The 20,222-nt window shown below is 37.7% G+C and overlaps 1 protein-coding gene across 1 annotated transcript in view; it reads right to left on the minus strand.

The window, feature by feature from the left end:
* DAPK1 (death associated protein kinase 1) overlaps nt 1–20,222 on the minus strand; it is an 83,303-nt gene that overhangs the window by 24,849 nt on the left and 38,232 nt on the right. The window contains exons 2-11 of the mRNA XM_062512669.1: nt 18,164–18,385; nt 7,448–7,586; nt 5,452–5,581; nt 5,118–5,166; nt 4,950–4,976; nt 4,374–4,526; nt 4,187–4,232; nt 2,405–2,494; nt 1,914–2,006; nt 199–318 (exon numbers count right to left, since the gene is read on the minus strand). Coding sequence (XP_062368653.1) covers nt 199–318; nt 1,914–2,006; nt 2,405–2,494; nt 4,187–4,232; nt 4,374–4,526; nt 4,950–4,976; nt 5,118–5,166; nt 5,452–5,581; nt 7,448–7,586; nt 18,164–18,385 — 1,069 coding nt within the window. The remainder of the gene's footprint in view (nt 1–198; nt 319–1,913; nt 2,007–2,404; nt 2,495–4,186; nt 4,233–4,373; nt 4,527–4,949; nt 4,977–5,117; nt 5,167–5,451; nt 5,582–7,447; nt 7,587–18,163; nt 18,386–20,222) is intronic.

The following is a 20,222-nucleotide window of genomic DNA, read 5'->3' on the forward strand; positions in this document are numbered from 1 at the left end:
CTCCATTTTAATGTATCTTGTGAAGACTGAACACAAAGCACATAAAAACTTCTCCTAGAAAAAAGGCAGAAGTTTTTCCCATTTGTTTGCCTTTTCATTTCAGGTGTTACATTTCTATTTAACAATCACACTGCTCTATTCAACAGGGTGGCACCTAGTCCCACACACACCTCACACCTCAACACAGAGCAACACTACCTTGTTGGGTTGATTGACATCGTAATTTGTCAGAGATCCCAGAAGGTGCTGTAATCCAGGAACATTGTCATCATTGATGGCATGAATAATAGCTTTCATCACAAAAGAATCTTCCTCATCCTTGCAATTAAATATGAAAGAAGAAAAATTGTTAGCTTTAAGAAAAAAATCCATATCTAAACAGCTGCCAAGACACACAAAAAAAATAAAACCTAATTTTTTTTTTTTTTTTGTAAAATAGTGCTTCTGCTGCAAGTTGTAATCTTTCATGAGGCATATGGCTAGCATGTATGCATGTTATTTGAAAACTCACACTCAACCCCCCACCACATTTTCTAGTAAAGTATGCTTCCCTCTTCTTCTTCACACACAAACCTGTTACTCACGGAGATTCCACACAGGTTACTTTTATTAGGTGTATTTTTTTTCTTCATAGGAAAAGTATATATGATAGATTTCAATTGAAGCACTACTTGCATAAAATAAAATAATTCCATGCATACATGTGGTGATTAAAACACCCAAGAGGAGCATGAATACCAGCTGAAGTACCAGTTTTCGTGCCATCCACAGGGGAGCTGCTTTGTTCCAAGATTCTAATTACTCAAATGCATCAGTTAAAAATCTAGAACCTAAGTAATAAGCCTAGGTACCTCTGCAGGTGTAACTTTATTTTTCTCCTCCGCACTAGAATTTCAAAGAGCTGCAATTCACAGAGCCCATTATTTGGATTGTTCTTACCTCCTCTCTCCTGAGGTTTCAGATTTTTTAGGACACTAACATTGGGCTATAATCCTTTCTGCTGGAACACAGGTGTGAAATGCTGATCCAGTGTTAAAAGGCATACAGATAGCTAAGGTGGGGGGCCAGTGGGCAGGGAAAAGAGAGCAAGAGGAGAACAAAGAGCACAGAATCCAAAAGATAAGAGGAGAAAAAGTGGAAACATGAGCATGGGAGTAGCACAGGAGGGACATGGGGAAGATAAATGTATGAAAAGGGCTTTGGAGAATTTTTGAAGTTTGATCCTATTAATGCACAGAAAAGATGATACTCCCAAGCTCTAAACAAATTAATACACATTCCTTGCTGATCTCAGGGAATTTGTGAAGTGTGTATTAAAACTCTTAGAGTAAGCTAAGAAGAATGTTTTTGGATTTACAAGCATTTTAATTACAAATTACAGCAATTGCTCATAACTACTCAACTCTAGTTGTATCTAATACCACAAACTGAATTCTGGCCAACTCTAAAGTTTCCACCTTAAAAAACTGCTTGTTGTGACACTGCTGTCTAGCATTCATTTGGTTTAAAAAAGTCTCAATTATTTTGAATATTCAGTGAAAATAAAAGGAATATAAGCAATATTATTTTAATCTACACAATGATGATGGAAATGTTGAGTAAAATTCAGATGACACTTTTTCACAATATAATTGTTATGGTATTAAAAAATCCTCATGAATCAAACTTCAAAATCAAGAAATTAATTTTTGACACCAGGAATCAGCCTCAACACAGTAAGTTAAATTTCAAGGTTTCAAGGTGCAGAAGATCAAACTATGGATAACTGACCTTCATAGCCTGAAAATCTATTTCTTCCTACTTAGGAGATTAGTTGATTATGCAAGTTGTCAAGAGCCTAATACTTCTGTTAGCTAGGAACTGGCAAAGTTCATATGTAATAAAGCATTCTAAATATGTAAGAGGACACTTACCAGGGTATCATCACTTCTAGCGACACTCATACTACTTCTGGACAAGAAAGATCTTGATAATCTTTGGCACAAGGATATTAAGCGCACTGATTGCTTTATAAAAATAATAAGAAAAGAAGCTACATGTAAAAAGATTAGAAAATTCTGACAGGATGCTATTGCAAAGATTTTAAAGGACTTAGCAAAACAAATTGAAGTTTGACTTCAACACCCCATCTGCTTTTTATACTGAATTTGAAACTTCAACTTTTGATTTTCATAATCCAGCAGAAGCACAAAGCAAACAATCCACACACAGCATTGGTATACAGATCATTAACAAAGAAGTCTTCTCCCATACTACCATACTCAAGGACTTATTCTCAGTGATGGAAGAATGTATTTCTTCTTCCTTCTTTTCCACCCTTAAATGTGTTGACCTTTCCCCAGAACAGGCAATGCTTATGTATTTGTATGCAACCAACATTTTGATGTGTTATTGAATGACTTACTTTCCATTTTCGTCGTGCTGCAAACTTCTTGAATTTCTCCATATTCACTGCAGAAGCTTTTCTGCTGAGTGCTTGCTGAGTGTCTTTCGGCTGTGACCAAAAGGAAAATCAAGCTGTTCTAAAAAATTCCATGATTTCTACTTGTAGGACTCTGTCCGTCAGTGATAAGTTCCACGTACATTATAATAGTACTCCAATCATACTCTAATAATGAAGTAATTGTAAGCACATAATTTTCATATTCAGAGATTAGTTTGGCATAGAGATGGAATTTCTTAGGAAAATGCTGTAAGGGAATTCCAGACATAAGAATGCAATACCAAAATGTGCTTTTTAATTTTAAACAAAAAACCTTGAAACACCAGACCCTTGAAACATTCAGCCTTGTCCTTCACCTCCCTCTCAGATAGAGGCATTTGATTTCCAAGATAAATCTTGTCTTCTGGGAAGATTTCCTGACTGATTTTAAATGCAGTGAATCCTTGCTGCAGTCACAGTGTAATCACCTGGATGCTGCTGAAAAATTACCCCCTTCCCAAACAAAATCACATCCCACCTACCAGTGGAACAAGATCTAAGCCTGCATACATTCAAAATTTTCATGGGCCAACACAAAGCACCAATGACTATGGAGTATATCTAATTTTGGATTTTTATGATCCCATTCTTGAAGTAATTTTTGCAGATATATATGTATATATGTATTAGAATCATGGAAAGACTTCAGTTGGAAGGGAACTAGTTTCAACCTTCCCTACCATGGAAACCCAAGTAAAGATAGTGGTGGGAAAGGGGAAAAGAGGATATGACCAGTGGAGTGGGAGTCAGATGCTTGGAAAGTTAAGTTACAAAGCAAAGTAATAGGGTACAACCTGTCTCTTTGCAGAACTGTGGAACTTGGTCCAAGAGAGACCAGCCTGCACAATGATTGCTTCAGTGGTTTAAAATATCATGTCAATACGTTCCACACATTTCAACTACTTCAGATTACTTCAGCAAAATGTCAGCAAAGCACGGTCAAAATCGTAATTTGGCATATTGGTGTTGAAATGCCTGCCCTCAGATGCTGAACTGTGAACTGGAGCAGTTGTGGCACAGATGAATATTCTGCTAACTGATTCTTTGGGAAATGGAATGGGATCAAATACCCACTGTGCATCCCCACATCCTGGGAATTCAATGGCACTCAATGGATTTACTACTCACAACCAGAATGTGATATGGAATTAAAAAAATTAACTGCCAGCTAGTAGTACACACATTAAGAAGAATGTTAGGTGCCATTTTCTCCCTCTCAACTTAGTAGCTTCACAACAGCTCAATCCAAACCAAACACTTAAACACTGAATAAGGAAGTGGAGCACCACATCAACTACTCTCTTCAATCTAAAAGGGAAGGACAGAAGAGAGATTACTGGTTTTTTCCAAGTCTAAATAAGACCATTAGAAAAAGAAAAAAAAAATTAATGTGAATTGGACTGGATTCAGAGACTGTTTGTGAGTGCAATGCTCTCTGAAGATTAGCTTCTCTGTCTGACCACGAGTTTAGTACCCATAGGGGGCTGCTTCCCTAATGCTAACTCACATAGAGCATACAGTAATGAAGCCCACATTCTGCATGTATTAGCTTTCATACAGACAGCTTTCCAAAACACTAACTTACATTAAACTATTACAACAATATTCCATGTTAAAGAACTTGAAAAGCATGAAATGAAGAATGATTCATTCTTCATTTGAATGATCAAAAACCGGACAACAGAGAATGAATAGCATGCTAACCTTGATCCAAGGATGCAGCAAACTGTCTTGGATAGTCATTCTCTTCCTTTGAGAGAATAAGAGATAGAACTGTTTCAGGTATTAATAAAATACATACTGTTTTATGTTTATGAAATTATCATCTCCAAATATCATATAATTTTAAACACTAGAGATGTAAGTGCCACACAGAAGAAAAACAACTCACTTTGGATCTTTGACTAGAAGTCTTCGTATAAAGTCTTTAGCTAGGGCACTGGTATTACTGAAGAATTCTTCTTCAAATTCATAATTCACAGCAGACACATTTGCCAATGTTTCTTGTTTGGTTTCTCCAAGAAATGGAGATGCACCACTTAGACTGCAAGAAAGACAGAATATTCCTCTCATTACAAGTTGTAACACTGCTGCTTCAACCCTCGAGATCAAACAACCGTAGAAAGTGAACAGTACTGTTTTCCATTTAAGGCTGCAAATTTACTTTCAGGAAAATGTGATGTAGCAGGGCAAAAAACTTTGCTGTAATTTCAAAGAATACTGTTAAGTTATACCTGTAGGAAAGTCACCTACAGATTTGAAGATAGCTTCCCATGCTAGCTCAATGCTGATTAATAGCAATTCTTTCAATAATTATAATATTGCTTTTAAGATCATACAATTTGAATCATGATGTACAATCAGAATAGTCTGATTTGTACACACACCACCAACACCCCAGAGGATAGAATAGGAATTTAAAAAACAACAGCATTTGCAAGAAACACCCATAGATTTTGGTACTTACAGAATATAAGTTATTACACCAATGCTCCTGGATTGAACGTAAAACAAACAAAAAAAGGATGAGGGAGAGGAGAGAAAAATAGATGGAAAGAGAGAGGAGAGAAAAAAAAAGGTTAGAACATAAGCATAATCATGAGAGATTAATTTCAAGTAAGATCCAATAACTTACCACATATCTGCTTCAAGACCAAGAGGCTCATAATTTACTATTTCAGGAGCTAAAGGAAAAAGCAGCAAGATAAGTACCTAGTCAAAGAACAGGAATAAGTCTCACTCTGAGTCCAAGTATGTCAGAGATAATAAGCTAAGATGCCTGATAGATTAAAACACCTTAATGCCAGTCTAATTTGAAATCAAATTGTTCAAATCACTTATTTAAGTTTCAAAATGTCATGAATTACACACAAATTTCATAATCTGTTAATCAGACAAGCCAAGTTAAGTCACAAATACTGTTTCACAAACTGAAAAAGAATAGTTTGAAGAAACGACAGTTTTCTCACCAACAAATTCTGGCGTTCCGAAGATATTTTTGAATTCATTTCCAAAGTCAATTTTGTGTGCTAAACCAAAGTCAATAATCTTGATTCGAGGCTTTGGTACATTCCTGTCCAACAACATTATGTTTTCAGGCTTTGAGAAGGAGGAAGGAGGAGAGAAAGAGCAATTACACATAGGTACAAACTGTGGACCAGTGTTCTTCAGCACTGAACATTCCTTTTTACCTCCATTAGACACTTGAATTGTGTTTTAGGAAGAAAAATCCTTTTTTTTCCTACTATGATCTAACATATGCTAAAAGTTAACTACAGTAAATTTCATGTTGATGCTGGAGTGTTATGATTTCCACAAGGCCAAGATTTTGCTTTTAGTAAATATCACAGTTTCATTTTCCATGTGGACTGACCCTAAGCAAACACACTGTCCTCCAGTAAAGATCACAGGCCCTGCTCTACAGCTATTCCAGCACTGCTGGGAGCTTGCAGGAAGCAAAACTCTATAAACTAATTACTGGGTTTGGTTTACATGAGTCCCTGGAAAAGGTTTCTTTCACACCATATAAGCAATCAGGAAAGTGTATCTTGTTGCCTTCGGATCTTCCAGGCAAATTTCTGGAGTGGTTCAGCTCCCAGATTTTTAGGCCCAACATGCTTATAAGAAAGGAAAAAGAGCAGGTTCTCCTGTCTTTTCTAGCTTATTTTGAAATATGGACTTCACACTGCTTTACCTCAAAAATCTGCAAAGGCAGAACAAAGAAGATGAAATGTCAAGATTGTCAGCAAAGGGGTGTTTCTACACTGCATCACTTTAATGAGGATACAGAAACAGCTTTTTGGTCTCCGTGTCCTGTTATGTCCATAAGCTGGTGTGTTCTGAAGAGATCCTGTAGCTACATCCATCCTGTTCAGAGTGTTCAGAGCTTTTGGGGTCATTAAGGACATCTCTTCATTGCAACCCTTCTTTTACCTCTTTTCCCAATCACTGGACCTGATACGTGCAAATGTAATTTTCTTTATTCCCTCCCTGCATTTCTATTGCATACTTTTATTGGTCTGCACACTGCTGCCTAGTTTAATGTACAAATTTTTGGTATCCAGTGTATCCAAGGATGACTCGTTCAATTACAAAGACATTGGCAAAAATCACATTTGATACTCTAAAAATGACATTATTTTCTAGCTTTGCCATTTTTTTCTTGCTGACTGTCATACAAAGGCCAAATATATTACTGAGGTGATGAGGACGAAACTGGAAAAGGTATGCTTACTCTGAAATCCATTCCCTTCCCTAACTCATCCCCCTTTCAGAACTACATTTCAATTTTAATGAAATAATCATGCCTCCTTTTTCTCTTATAGACAGACTTAGCTGCCCACTTCAGCAGACTTGAGGAAAATGTTTAGTTGATTACCTCTGAAAAAAAAAAATGGGGGAAAAGATCCTGAAATTGAAACATTGAAAAGCAGTTGCTGAGTTTAGATATAAAAAGCTCTGCTTTCACTATTAAAAGGATGAAATCAACAACTTTTCTGAAAACAAAAAAGCCATAAAAAGGAAAAAGACAGAAGTGGAAATCTGCTGCCTGCTCCACAAAATTCCTTGCACTTAACTCAGTGCAGTTTCAAATAAGTGCCTAAAAAAAACAAAACAAAAACCCTGTTGAAAAAGGCATCTAGGTCAGAATGTTTTTCCCAGACCTCTTTCACATTAAAAAAACCCAAAACATAGTCTTCATTTTTATTTCAGGTTTGTTTTATCAGAATTATTTAATTGTGGAAAAAGGTGCCATTTCCCCTGAAGAATCATGTTAGAAGCAGACAGGAGCTATTTACAGTTCAGTAACTTCTTTCTAATGGCTGAGCTTTCCCCCTGTCTACACAAGCTAGCAAAACAAAACTGAGCCCAAGATCTGCATGAAGACTGTTTTGTGGCTAGAATTACAAGGGTCTTTAATGGATGTTGCTTACAGTTGCTGAAGTTTTTATCTGTTCAACGAACCTTAAGATCAAAGTGGGCAATTTGCAGAGAGTGGAGATATTGAACGCCATTAAGTATTTGTTTGAGAAATTCTGTAGCTTCCTCTTCTGTAAGAGATTCTTTTTCAGCCAGGAAGTCGAAGAGCTCCCCACCTGCAACACTTGGAGAGCAGAAGCAGAGTTACTGACAAGCTTGATTTAACCAGAGGGCTCCTTTCAGTACAGCTGTCCTCAAACCTTGAAAAGCCTTGAAACTCATCCAGATGCTTTAAATTTTTCAAATATCAGAAAAAATTATGAAAATTACTTAGTTCTACACCCAAAAGAGTAATTCCCTCCCTCCCCCTGAAAAGAATACAGTAAAAAGAGTCTTTTCTTTCAGACAAAAAAAAATGTTTAGAAAACCCAAACAAACATGGTTAACAGTATTTAAATTTAAGTGAAGTAAAAGCCTCCTACTCCCTATCTGCACATTTAAAAGAACAAAATTAAATACGAAGTAACAAGACTCAAAACATACTAGCATAATGGGACATTACATTATCTAGAAAATAAAACATGAATTGGCTCATATCAGTAAAACATCAGATTTCCACACCCTCATTGAAAAGTAAAAAATTAAATCTTATTTTTAATTATTTATTGGCAGCTGTCCTACTATTTAATTGCTAAACTCCTCACAGCATCCAACCCTTTGAAAATAGATTCTGCTTTTGAAATACTGTATTACATATAGCACCTACATCTAATGGCATTACCTTTTCTACAATGAAATGCCCTTAAAACCGTTTCCAGCAAGTGCTGTAGCCTCACAGCAGAAAGAAAAGAGGTAAGACAGGGTACATAAGCATAGCTGGATTTTTGCATTTGAGAGAGAGGTAGGAATAAAGAGAAGATGACCCTCTTCTCAGCTCAGTCAAGCAGCTCTCAACTCAGTCAAGAGCATAAAGAGAAGTGATAGGAAACTGAAGTAATAGAACTACAGCTATTCACAAATAAGAGACAAACACATTTCAGCTGAAGGACGTATGACTGTCCACTGTGGCAAACCAATTTTCCCATCTGTGAAAGCAGGGGTATACTTAGAAAAGTCTGAGAGATTGCAAAAATAGTAATACCCCCTGTGTTTTTCATTGTAATGATATTTAAACAAATTCAGAACATGCACCCTAATTTTTATTGCTTTTCTGCAGGGAAAGAAAATAATCTGTTCATGATTTAAAGCCCTGATTATGAAACATGAGGTGGTGATTAACATATAACAATAGGTAAATAGTTTGGGCAAATTTCTGGAAATACATTTGACTTCTTTATCATGTCTACTTTTTGAGAGACTTAATCTGCATTATTGTAATGCAAATTGCATGAAAAGTGTATTTTAATGAGTTCTTGGAGCTTTCATTGAGCTGCCTAGACAATAATGAGAGTATTGTTTTGGGTATTATTTGTGTTGTAATATTTTCTGCATGAAAGCAATTATTGAAACAAAGTGCCATTAAAATATAAGAATTGTAGACTGCAAGGACAAGAGGTCATTTTAATGATTTTTTGTTGTTGTAGATACATTAAAATGGAGTTCCTAATGATTAAATCCAACTTGTTATTTTACAGCGACTCGTCAGAAGTATCTTCCAAATGGACATACATGTATATTCTCTCATTGTTTGCTTCTAACAGAAAAAAAAAAAAAAAAAAAAAAAATTCAAGCTCTATGTCTGAGGTCTGCACTGAACGGTGACATTCATTTCCAATTACTGGGCTAAAGGCCTTAGCATCATGTGAAGCCTGCTTCCACGTGTTTACAAGGGAACCTTGGCTGCAATTGTTGAGTGGCTGTGAACTGGAGCGCAGCCTTGCCACATGGAGCAGGCAGACTCAGTGTGGCTGCTGCCCCAGTCATGGCAGCTGTGGGAGCAGCCATGGCAAAACCCATCACCTGTAAGCACTCAGCATGGTTGGGCACTGGGCTAGCTACATCACAGTTTGGGGAACCAGAAGAGATGGATCCTCAGCTGAGGAAGAACTTGTAAGGCTGCACCAAAAGACTGCATCTGGTCCCACTTTTCAAGCAGCTGGAAACCCTGCAAAACAACAAAAGCCCCTGCTGGTGCTTAGATCATTCATCAGCTATCACAAATACAAGAGAATTATTCAGGCAGGCATTTTCAGCCATGCCCTCTCCAAGAACTGTGCTGTCCACCCTGCAGTCTCAAACAGACAATGACAGTGTCACGCACTTGGTGTTACACTTCATGGCTGGCAAAGCTTGCTCTTACTCCTGTTGGCATTTTAAAGACATGAAGTCTGTGAAAATTAATGGTCATCTATGATTATCACTGATTATATGCATTCCTTAGAGACCCCTAAAAAATGATGTAACTACTAAAGTTTGAAACTTTTCAAGATATCTGTATTTGTACAAAATGGAATGTGCCTCTTCAATTTTTTCTTATCTGCAATTATTCTGGTTCTGTACTGCTGAGTACTATTCTTCTGTCTTTACCACAGCTAACTGTAGTGACCTTTTTTTAATGACACACCATAAGCCTTATCATTGTGCGCAATAAAACGTTATCTGTATTTCACAGGTAATATACCTAGTGCTTGCAAATCTCAAAACTGAGGGCCAGAGAAGATAAAAGGCTTGAAATGTTGTTTTATTTTTTTTTCTTTTATAAAACTGAGAGTTCACTAGCAAAAGTGGTAGATTTTTCCAATCTGTTGTGTGCTTCTTTGATGCTTAAGTACTGTTACCGTAAGTGACTTGGCAGCCCTTGCTGAGCGAGTAGGCGAGTGAGAAGGGATGAGCTGTAATGCACTCAAAGTGTTGTTCCAGAAGCAGCTGTACCTCTGTTCTGTGGCACTTTGGTGTGCCCCCTCACGTTACACATCTCACTCTCGATGTCTAGGAGGAGATCCTGCGTGGGTTCACCTCAGAGGGGGGACCACTGTGAATTCTCCTGCTGGTGACTCCTCATCGGTGGGGGCGAACTCCGGAAGCCGTGTTCTCCCCTGGGGCGCTGCCATAGCTGGCAAGCACAGTGCCCGTGTAGCTGCTCCTGCTGCTTACTTACAGTAGGGACATAAAGCATGAGAAAAAAGGGTTTTTACAGCAACGATGGGTAAAAAGTTATCCTAGCATTCATAAGGAACTTCACCTGGAAGCTCAGAAATGCTTGGCTTCCCAGAAAGGTCTCTGCACCAGGCAGCCTCCTAGGGAAGCCCTCCTCACACATGTAAGGCAGTGACCCATGTCCCCATGGGAGGCTGTATTTTTCAGCTTTTTCAGGAAAAAATGCTTTTTGCTTGTCAGGAGACTGCTTATTCCTTAGCCTTTTGCTGATTCAGGAAGATCTGATGTTAAGCTGTACTAACATGGGCATACAAAAAACCCATGGTATCACAAAAGGCAGTCTTCAGGTGACTCATGGAGGGTTAATACAGGTCCGCACTCAACATACATCACAGGTTTGACTTCCACTATTAATTGACTGAATTACAATGTCCTCAGATTTATATATGTAGAATAACTAGATGATCTTGACTAGACTTCCAGATATCACAGATGAAGAAATGGGTTAGAATAAACCAGTAAGGACACTGCTGTGAAAGCTACTGCAGCCTTCATAGGTCTCCTAAAATGCTGCTGTGTTGTTGAGTCTAGTCCTGTGCCTCAACCAATGTAAAAAAGTCCCACAATACATAAACACCGCATGTTTTAATAAACCAGAGTCACCTTCTAAAGTGGAGCCAGAAGGCAAGGAGAGAGTCCCATTCCACTAATGTGGATATCCCATCTCACACACAGAAGCAGTGTTAATCTAAAGGAGGTGGCATAGGTAATTCCATACATCAGCCTTTTTGACTGGTCTTTTTGAACATCATTTTCTACCAAGAAGTGCGGTGTTTTCACCTCCATTACAAAGGGCCCTTGCTTCTAAATTAGCTTTGGGGATACTGATGCACAAACACTTGCTGAAATCTGACTGAAACCAGCCCATTGCATGGGTTTCCCAAGCCACACAAACTTGCTCCCAGCCTGCCTCTGGGCCTCTACAGAGGGACCCACACAACCAACACCTAAGAGACTGCTGCCCCAACTACCAACTGGAAAAAGATGCTTCCTGAATGGAGCGGAGGCAAGTGGTTCACCAAGCCCCCAAGCACCAGTGCATCTTCCTGCAGAGGACTTTGGAGTATCTCTACCTGGTACCCCCAGGAAACACAGAGCTTCTCTCTGTTCAGTTTCTCTGTTTGCCTGGTAGGGATTACCAGACAGTTCTTCTGTGCCCTAAGAGAGCTCCAACTGCCAAAATGCCAGCACATAAAAGACAGACAGCAACCTATACCCATTCAGTTTAACAGAGAAACTTGATTGCAAGTCAAATCACTGCTAAATTCTTTATGGCTGCAAAGCCTCCATATTCACTTTCACATACTGTTTTCCTCTAAAGCATTAAGTCATTAATGTTCCCATATAAAACCTTTCTGCTTATGTTTAAATTAAGTCATAATTTTGCAGTCATAATATGTTGTTCAAGCATCATGCTCGATAAAATAAAAGTTTGTAATTTGTGGCAGTCACATCTTAGTTCCATCTAATTCTAATGTATTATTGACCATGTTATAACATGGAAAGTCATAAGGGCTGAGTTAATCAATTTCATCATTATAATATGACTTTTTATATTGTTTTAAAGTAGCAGAGCACATGTTTTTACAAGTATTTTATATATACATTTTCACTAAGATCAAAGGTGGTATGTGTTATTTCACTGATGCTTCTAGGCAGAAGTGCTAGCTTTCCTTAAATGAGAAGTAAATTAAAGCTTTCAGCTGACTGCATTCTTTCTCATAAAATGCAACAGTGGTAAAAGCACTTCCCAGCCTTCTGAAAGGAAGGTTGACAGATGTGATTGCAACCCACACACCTCCCTCTGGGAAATAAAATACATCACGCCCATGGAAAAAGGATTTCTGGATAGTGCTTTTTCAAATTGCCAGGTTTTCTTAACTGTGAAATAGAACTATTGCTAGATCTCAGAGGAAGTCATTATGGGAACCTACTCAGAGAACTTAGAATCAATTAACCTTCAAAGCCAGCGTGGTCACCTCGTAATGACTCAGTCATATGCTATGATCACACTGCTTATTATGCAATAGCACCTAGATGATAATTAATGATTATCTAAGGATATCTAATGCATTTTAAAATCTACAAATGAACCCTAAAATCTAGGCCAAACCCCTTGAAGAAACAGTTATCTTGCTTAGATTTCAAAACAACATAAACTAAGCCAAAGAAGCATGCCATCAATTTATTCCAGTTTTAAAGCAGATGCAATTTGATAAATTATCTGAATTCTTCTCTAGTCTAAATGTTTCTTCTGTCAACTTGTAAAAAGAAATGTCTCCCTTAGGGGTTCTGAGGACAAATGCATCTTGTATGACAGCCAGTCATGCAGTTGTCAGCCCAAGACTAGACTCATATTTTTTTTACTTCTGTTTTATGTAAGAATAAGGGGGTTTACATCCACTTCATTTCACAGCCTTTATGAATTGTGCAGTTACCAACCCACTCCTCAGAAGTACAAAGTGTACCAAACATTTTGAAACAGCAGAACAGGGCTGCTAGCTCATTAAATTGCCTACTGGCAGAACAGCATTGCACTTCAATTTTTCTTTATCTAGCTACCAGAAAAATGAAGACATGTCCCAGCATCACCACACCTTTTCATTTTCATTTGTCTAGCTTCTATTAGAAACATCAATTGTCATGAGATCCTCTCTTTAGTGTACCTAAATTCTTCAGGTGTACTGAACAGGAAGCATTGGCCTCAATGGCCAGCCAGAACACACGCACCAAAACTTGGACTGTAATTTAAGCAGCTAAGTGCCACTAAGAGGTGGAGGGAAGGGGGGGGGGGGGGGGGAGGAGGGTGGGAGCCTAAACACTTCTGTGAATCTTTCCTGCTCTCAAACACCACTTATATTTTCATCACTGAAATTCCTGAAGTGCTCAGAGTCTGGCTATAGCAGGTGGTTACCTTGGCTCAGCAGAGTGCCTTAGCATTTTGGTCTCATCTGTGACATTTAAATTTAATATATGAGGAACATTCAGGTTTAGCAAACAAGAGGGGCAATGACTTTGCTCAGGATCTGCAGCACACAATTTTCCCCTTGAGATGTGCTCACTGTGTGGCAGTCACACCCGCTCTAGAGCCTGTCCTGTCAACCCTGTCAAGCCTTTGTTCTAACCTGTCTACAAATTCTCTGTGCATCTATCTGTGGGCTTGGAATTTAAGATTTTGAAGCCCAAAGGTGGCACAAGATCCACAAATTAGTGTCACAGAGTTTGCTCACCACCTGTTACTTCTTAGAAGCACCAAATATTTAATCCTCCTCTCAAATTTCAGTGCAAAGCCTCTGGAGAATAACTTTCTTACTTACTTATGGGTTAAAATTAAAAAAATCTCAGAGGTATTTCTACCAAAAGACAACTAAAAGAAATTATGGGAAGACTTCAAGCTTCTCTGGATGACAGGCTATAACTCCCTTCCTGAGTATAACTGTAAAAAGTTAAATTAAAACCCCAGTAAGGTAGAAGAGGAATTTAAAGAGTTCACAGTTATTCACTATTATTTACTCTTCAATGATCAACCAATGAAATTGTCATAATTTTTACACAAGGATGTATCATGCCCTCCTTGCACTGTTCTGTTTTGATTAATAATATGAAGCTACCAACAAACTAGAAAGTCAGAGACAGTGTGATGCACAGGACTAAGTTTAAAAGAAAGTTTATACTTTCAAATGAAGCATAAATCCTAGTATTTAATGCATAAATGCTTCTAATACTTTCAAAGCTTTCTATTTTGAAAAATTTATAAAACAGATAATAATCACTCAGAACTATGCTACAAGAGCTAACAATCTTAAATTAAGATTTCAAATTCAGAAATGAAGTTGTGTTTTTTGCAAAGAAAAATATGTACTCCATCCACAACTTCCAAGTAAAAGGAGTCAGGGATTGCTATCAAGGTATTTTAAAAAAAGAGACCACCTGTATTAATTTTGTAAATTCTAAAGAATTACTACACAATATAGGATGAAAACATTTATTTTCTATGTTGCAGCAAGAAGCCATTACCAAGGCTCCACAAAGAACCACAAACTGAGTATATTTTATGTCTGCAGTCTAAATATAGACATAATAAAATGGAAGAGAAAATAAAATGGAAGAGAAAAATTATGCATCCAAGGCCAGAAAAAGGGGAACCAAGTAGGTGCAAAAGATGCTTGAGGAAAAAAAAATAATTATCACTGTGCAGAGACATCTGTGTTTTCTAGTCTGTGAAGTCTGAAAAAATGATGGCTGCAGCAGAGCTCACTAGAAATAGCTTAGTACTCCTAATATATACTCTAATTGCTGCAGCTGGATAGAAAAATGTACTATGAAATTCTGACCAAGTCAATTATTTGTGTGATAAAAGCAAAAAAAACAAAAACAAAAACAAAAACCAACCAAAAAAACCCCAACAACCCCCCCAAAGAAAACCAACAAAAAACCCCAAAACAAAACAAAACAACAAAACAAAAACTATTAAGTTTTTCAGTTAGATGAGGAAAAGACAGTGCCTTCCAGTTTGTATGTAATATGCATAACATTCCTTTCAAGATGATGAAAGAGTCCACAGAGTGGGAATTAAAAAGGTTATTACCAAGTCAAGGAGACACTTGTCACTAAGACCTAGAGTTATGAAAATATCTCTGAATGCTCTAAATATACTAAAAGACTGCGATACAGTAAGGTTCTTCAAGGACATCTCATGCTTGTGCATGGCTGCTGAATCTTCTAAGGAAGGATTTGGTCTTTAAAGTTTGATAAATTAAATGTTTAATAGTAATTAGGTTTTTTGGTAAATCAATTTTCTGATACAAGGTAGTTAAAAGAAAAAATTCCAAATAGCTCTGTGGCTAAAGTAGCTCTGTTTTGTATTCAGTGCTGTGAGGACCTACTTGGTCATTGCAATAATTAACCAAATGCCCACCTATTCCTGCATATAAATCATGACCTTGAATAGAATCAGAGAACGGTTTGTGTTGGAAGGGACCTTAAAGATCAACAAGGTCCAACTCCCCTGCCACGAGCAGGGTCACCTCCCACTAGACCAAGTTTCTGAGAGCCTCACACCCAACCTGGCCATGAGCACTTCCAGGGATGGAGACCCAAAAGTTCTCTGGGCAACCTGTTTCAGTGCCTCACCACCACAACCACAGTTAAGAATTTCTTCCTATTGTCAAATCTGAGTCTACCATCTTTCAGTTTGATGCCATTCCCCCTTGTCCATACCCCCTTGCTGACATCTGAGAAGCTGCCAATTAGTAAGGCAGAGAAATGTTTAGGAGGCTGTATGTAATACAGCAAACCTCTTGCTGAAGCGGAAAATAAAAATCAATAATGAAGAGGCCTTAGACCCTGTTGCCTTGGGACTGTGGATGTTGACATATGGCAACAAAAGGGCAGCTGCAGTTACTCAGTTATACAAAATTTTGTCTCTGTGTAGTATACTGCCTCATTATTGTAGTCAGAACAGAACACATGTGTCAGGAGATATACTATGTTCTAATCAGAATGGAAAATAAACATTTAGGGTAGATTTTGAGGACAGCAAAGTAGGTTATTTAATGAAATTTCACCTTTATTTCTGTTCTGTATGAAATTTTTCTGTAAGAACAAAGACTGTCAAGAGCGTAGGTCCCTAGGCAAAATGTGAATATTAGAAGGTTAGAGAAAAAGAATTACATATTTAATGTCTAAGCATGTGATTAAAATGACAATCCTCTCTATTCAATAGCTTTATGTAACATCACGGTGATTTTGAGAACTACAAAACTTTGTAGCAGTTAGCATGTTCAAGTTTACAAAGGGATTGCTAACATCATCTTTTCCTCTTTGACTGCCTAAATAAATAAATGCATTACCTTTGTGATATCCAAAATAACACTTCTTCAACTTGAAAGACTCATGAAGCAGTTTGGAAAAGCGGAAAAAAAAATCTCCAATTGAAACTATATAGGGATTGCTCACCTCACGAAACAATTACCTAAATTGCAATGCAAATAATTTGCTGAGCTTCCTGCCATCAAGACTATGAAATATGCAGATTGACATTCCTCTGCTCAATGGACAGTAGTCGGTGCACACTGACACACACATACACACATAGCAACTTTGCTGCCAAAAGAGCTCCTATTCCATGTGCAAAGTGGGGATGGGTGGAGCAGTCCATCCCTCCTACCACTGCCATGATTCCCTCCCAGCTTTCAAGTACAGACACTGGCCTGATTTCATCTGGACAGACTTCAGATCAGAAGGAGCTGCAGAAGCAACAATAGTGAGGTTATAGAGGAAGAGAACATGACAGTTAGTATCAAGTGGGGAGAGGAAGAAGCATCACACTAATTTTGCATATTCACATCACACTTCAAAGAATTCTGAACAAAACACAGAAACAGTAAGAATGAAAGGAACTTTATGCAGGATGATAATTTAGTTTGGAAAAAAATCCTGGTTTAAATTATCCAAATTTGGCAAACTAACCCAAGTGTATACAAATGGATCTAAAAAACCAATTTGGACTACAGCTATTACAATAAACCATCACATGCTGGGCTAGAAGTGCAAAAATATGTTTGCATAAACATAACAAAGTCATATCATGCATATATAGACCATAGGAAAAATAGAACTCCAAAAGCTACTTCCCAGCTTTCTTTTTAAATCTACACTGTAAATCAACATGTTACTGAAATCACGCAACACTGAACTATCTTCATAAGGTGGAAATACCATTTATCAAACCTAGTAAACAGACAGACAAAACTTACATAAGAAAAACCGCATGAACAGCCAAGAAAAAGACACAAGTGCTGCCCATGATTTTGGTACCAAGTCTTCTGCATGCATGAAATTCTTACTCTAAAGCATGTTTAACTGATATTGAGCAGGTATGGCAATAATAAAGCACCAGGCATGCCATCTGTGTAAAGATATGCACATTCCAGCAGCAGGCACTGACAAACACTTAACAGGTGACTAATACTTAACTCCTACAATTTCAGTCTTTGAGGAACTGGAAGCCAGACTCGAAAAATTGCAGAAGCAGTCTCTGCTGACATATTTACCTCAATCTATTAGCAACGACATCGGATGAAAAATTGGGAACTAAACCAGTATGAAATGGTGTGAAAGTTCAGTTCTCATTTCAACAGGAGAGAACTGGGAAAATTCTGTTCTGTTTTATGTGGGTTAGAAAATAAGAAAAAAGCATTCAGTGAGGCTAATCTACACCAACACAGTAAAATTTGCTAAACTAATCTCCACTATGAATCTCTATTCCCTCTGCTCTGATCTTCAGATCAGTTTATTTAGTTCCAAGCTATTCTTCTGGATCCATGACATCAACAGTGATTAAAGCAAAAAGCAGAAAAAAGAAATCCTAAATATGCTGATTTTTAAAAAAACTTTGTAGTGCATTCACAGTGAAAAATATATGTAGAAATAAGGAACCTATAACACTGACTTAGAAATTAAGATTTCTTAGTCTATTATCTATTTTCTTTTGGGGTGATAAGGATCTTCCATTAAATCACTGCAATTCTCAAAGTGTCTGTTTTTAAAAACCAAAGAAAGAAATATTCTCCTACTCGCCCACGGGTCTCTAGAGTTACTTACAGCTCCAGAATAAGAATGACATCTGTTTTGTTCTCATAGACATCATGAAGTGTAATCACATTAGGATGCCGAATCTCTTTTAGTATGCCGACTTCTCGTTCGATATCTTCCCGGCTTACTCCACGGCGGCTGGATTTCGTTCTCCTTTTCTTGATGAATTTTGCTGCAAACTGCTGACCAGTACTTTTCTCGCGGCATTTTTTCACTACAGCAAACTGCCCACTAAAAAAAAAAAAAAAGAGATGATGAGAGTTCAGCTCAAGGAAATTTAGAGTTAATGGTAGCCTGTTTACAGTGGTGGGGGGAAATCAGCTTTTAACTCTGCTTGACCTAAGCATACTACTGCTCTTTATGCCATCTAGAATAAGACTTGAAAAAAACCTAGAAGAGGCAGGAAAGATAATTTAGGTTATGGCTTTTGCATTACACAAATGTACACATTTCAACATGTCAGTAAATAAAAGGTACCACCTTATCAGTGAGGATCACCGGATTTTTTGACAAATATATATGGGGGATTATATAACTCTGCACTGGGGATTACTGGGCAAAAATAATGGTTTCTGGATTTCTCCTCCCATATGCTTTTTTTTGTTCTGCAGCTGGGACAATTAGGAGTCTCTTACAATCTCAATGATTTGTCAATATTCACTTTATTATGTCCTCAAGTTTGTTTTTATTTTTTAAAAGTTTTTAAAACAAAACTGGATTTCATGACCCTGCTTTGGATTTTTAAAGCCCTAAGTACAGTAGTATCAAGAATTGCAGTTACTGTATCATTTTACTAAGTACAAATTTGAAGATGAGAAAAGTAGCTAGCCACTGAGAAACTAAACCTGTGTTTGTACTACAAACCAGAAGAAACTCCAGGAAGCTGCTGACTCCAGCACACTATCATTGATTGTGTGTACATGCCTGTTGTTTCTAGATGGAAATACTGATCTAGATCAGAAATCTCCAGGAGTCTAATGTGGAGTTAAAGAAACAGCAGGATTTTTAAAACTGTTTTTCTCTTAAGTTTTTCTAATCTCTTTTTGAGTATTCTCAGGAAATTTTGCTCCTGCTTTTTTCACCATATGAAGAAATCATAGAATTGCAAAATGATACTAATGAGAACATCTTTTCAAGTTAGCCTACCCTGTTGACTGAAGAAGAGCTGTTCTCTAAAGTAGCCTTAGAACAGCAATTAAATCAGAGCTAGCCCTAATAGGTTTGACTATTTGAGCAGCCATATAGCATTCAGAGATATACATTTCATGCCACCATTTCTATGCTGATCCCACAGAGCACCCCGAGTGACACTCTCTTGAGCTGGGACATGCAGTTGGGCAAAGCTAAATGACTGTCACTTGTAGAAGGGCAGGGCAAAGACAAGACCTCTCATGTGAACTCTCAGAAAGGCACTCTAGAGTAGCCACCAACCACCTGGGAAATCTTTGAATGTAGTCATGGGTAGTGAGAGAAGTAAACTTGGAGAGGAGTCTTAAGTTTGACAGTCTGAAGTTGAGGTTTAGTTTTATTTCAGTATTATGATCACCATTCAAGTTTAATTCTTCACTGTTTGATGAAATCAATTAATGAACTTATGAGAAGATGTTATGCTGCATGAAAAATAACTTTGCCTTAAATTTCACCCGCCCCTAACACCACACAAAGTTTTCAAGTATCAGATTTGCCATAGAGGGACCCCCATATTATTATTGCGAACTGCAGTGGACAGAGCAGTGCTTCAGACCACACCATATCCATCCATCACACACAGCCTGGAAGACCTGCTTCACTTGCCCAGACAGGCCTGCTAGTGTTATCAGAGATGCTCTTTGATACGTAAGACATTCATATGTGACTGAAAGAGAAAGCACAGACCTCTGGAATATCTGTGTCATCCTAAACTGGCAGCTGAGAGCTAGACAAGGTGTCCTAAGGTCATCAGCCTTCTCTGCCTGGTTCAGTCCAATTTCACAAAACCTGAGTTTGATCTCCAACGTTTGGGCAATTTTGCACTGCCAGAGTAGAGGTATTTGCACTGCTAAATTTAAAACACAGCATTTCTGGCTCT

This window comes from Cinclus cinclus, chromosome Z (assembly GCF_963662255.1).
Source record: "Cinclus cinclus chromosome Z, bCinCin1.1, whole genome shotgun sequence".
Taxonomy (NCBI): Eukaryota; Metazoa; Chordata; class Aves; order Passeriformes; family Cinclidae; genus Cinclus; species Cinclus cinclus.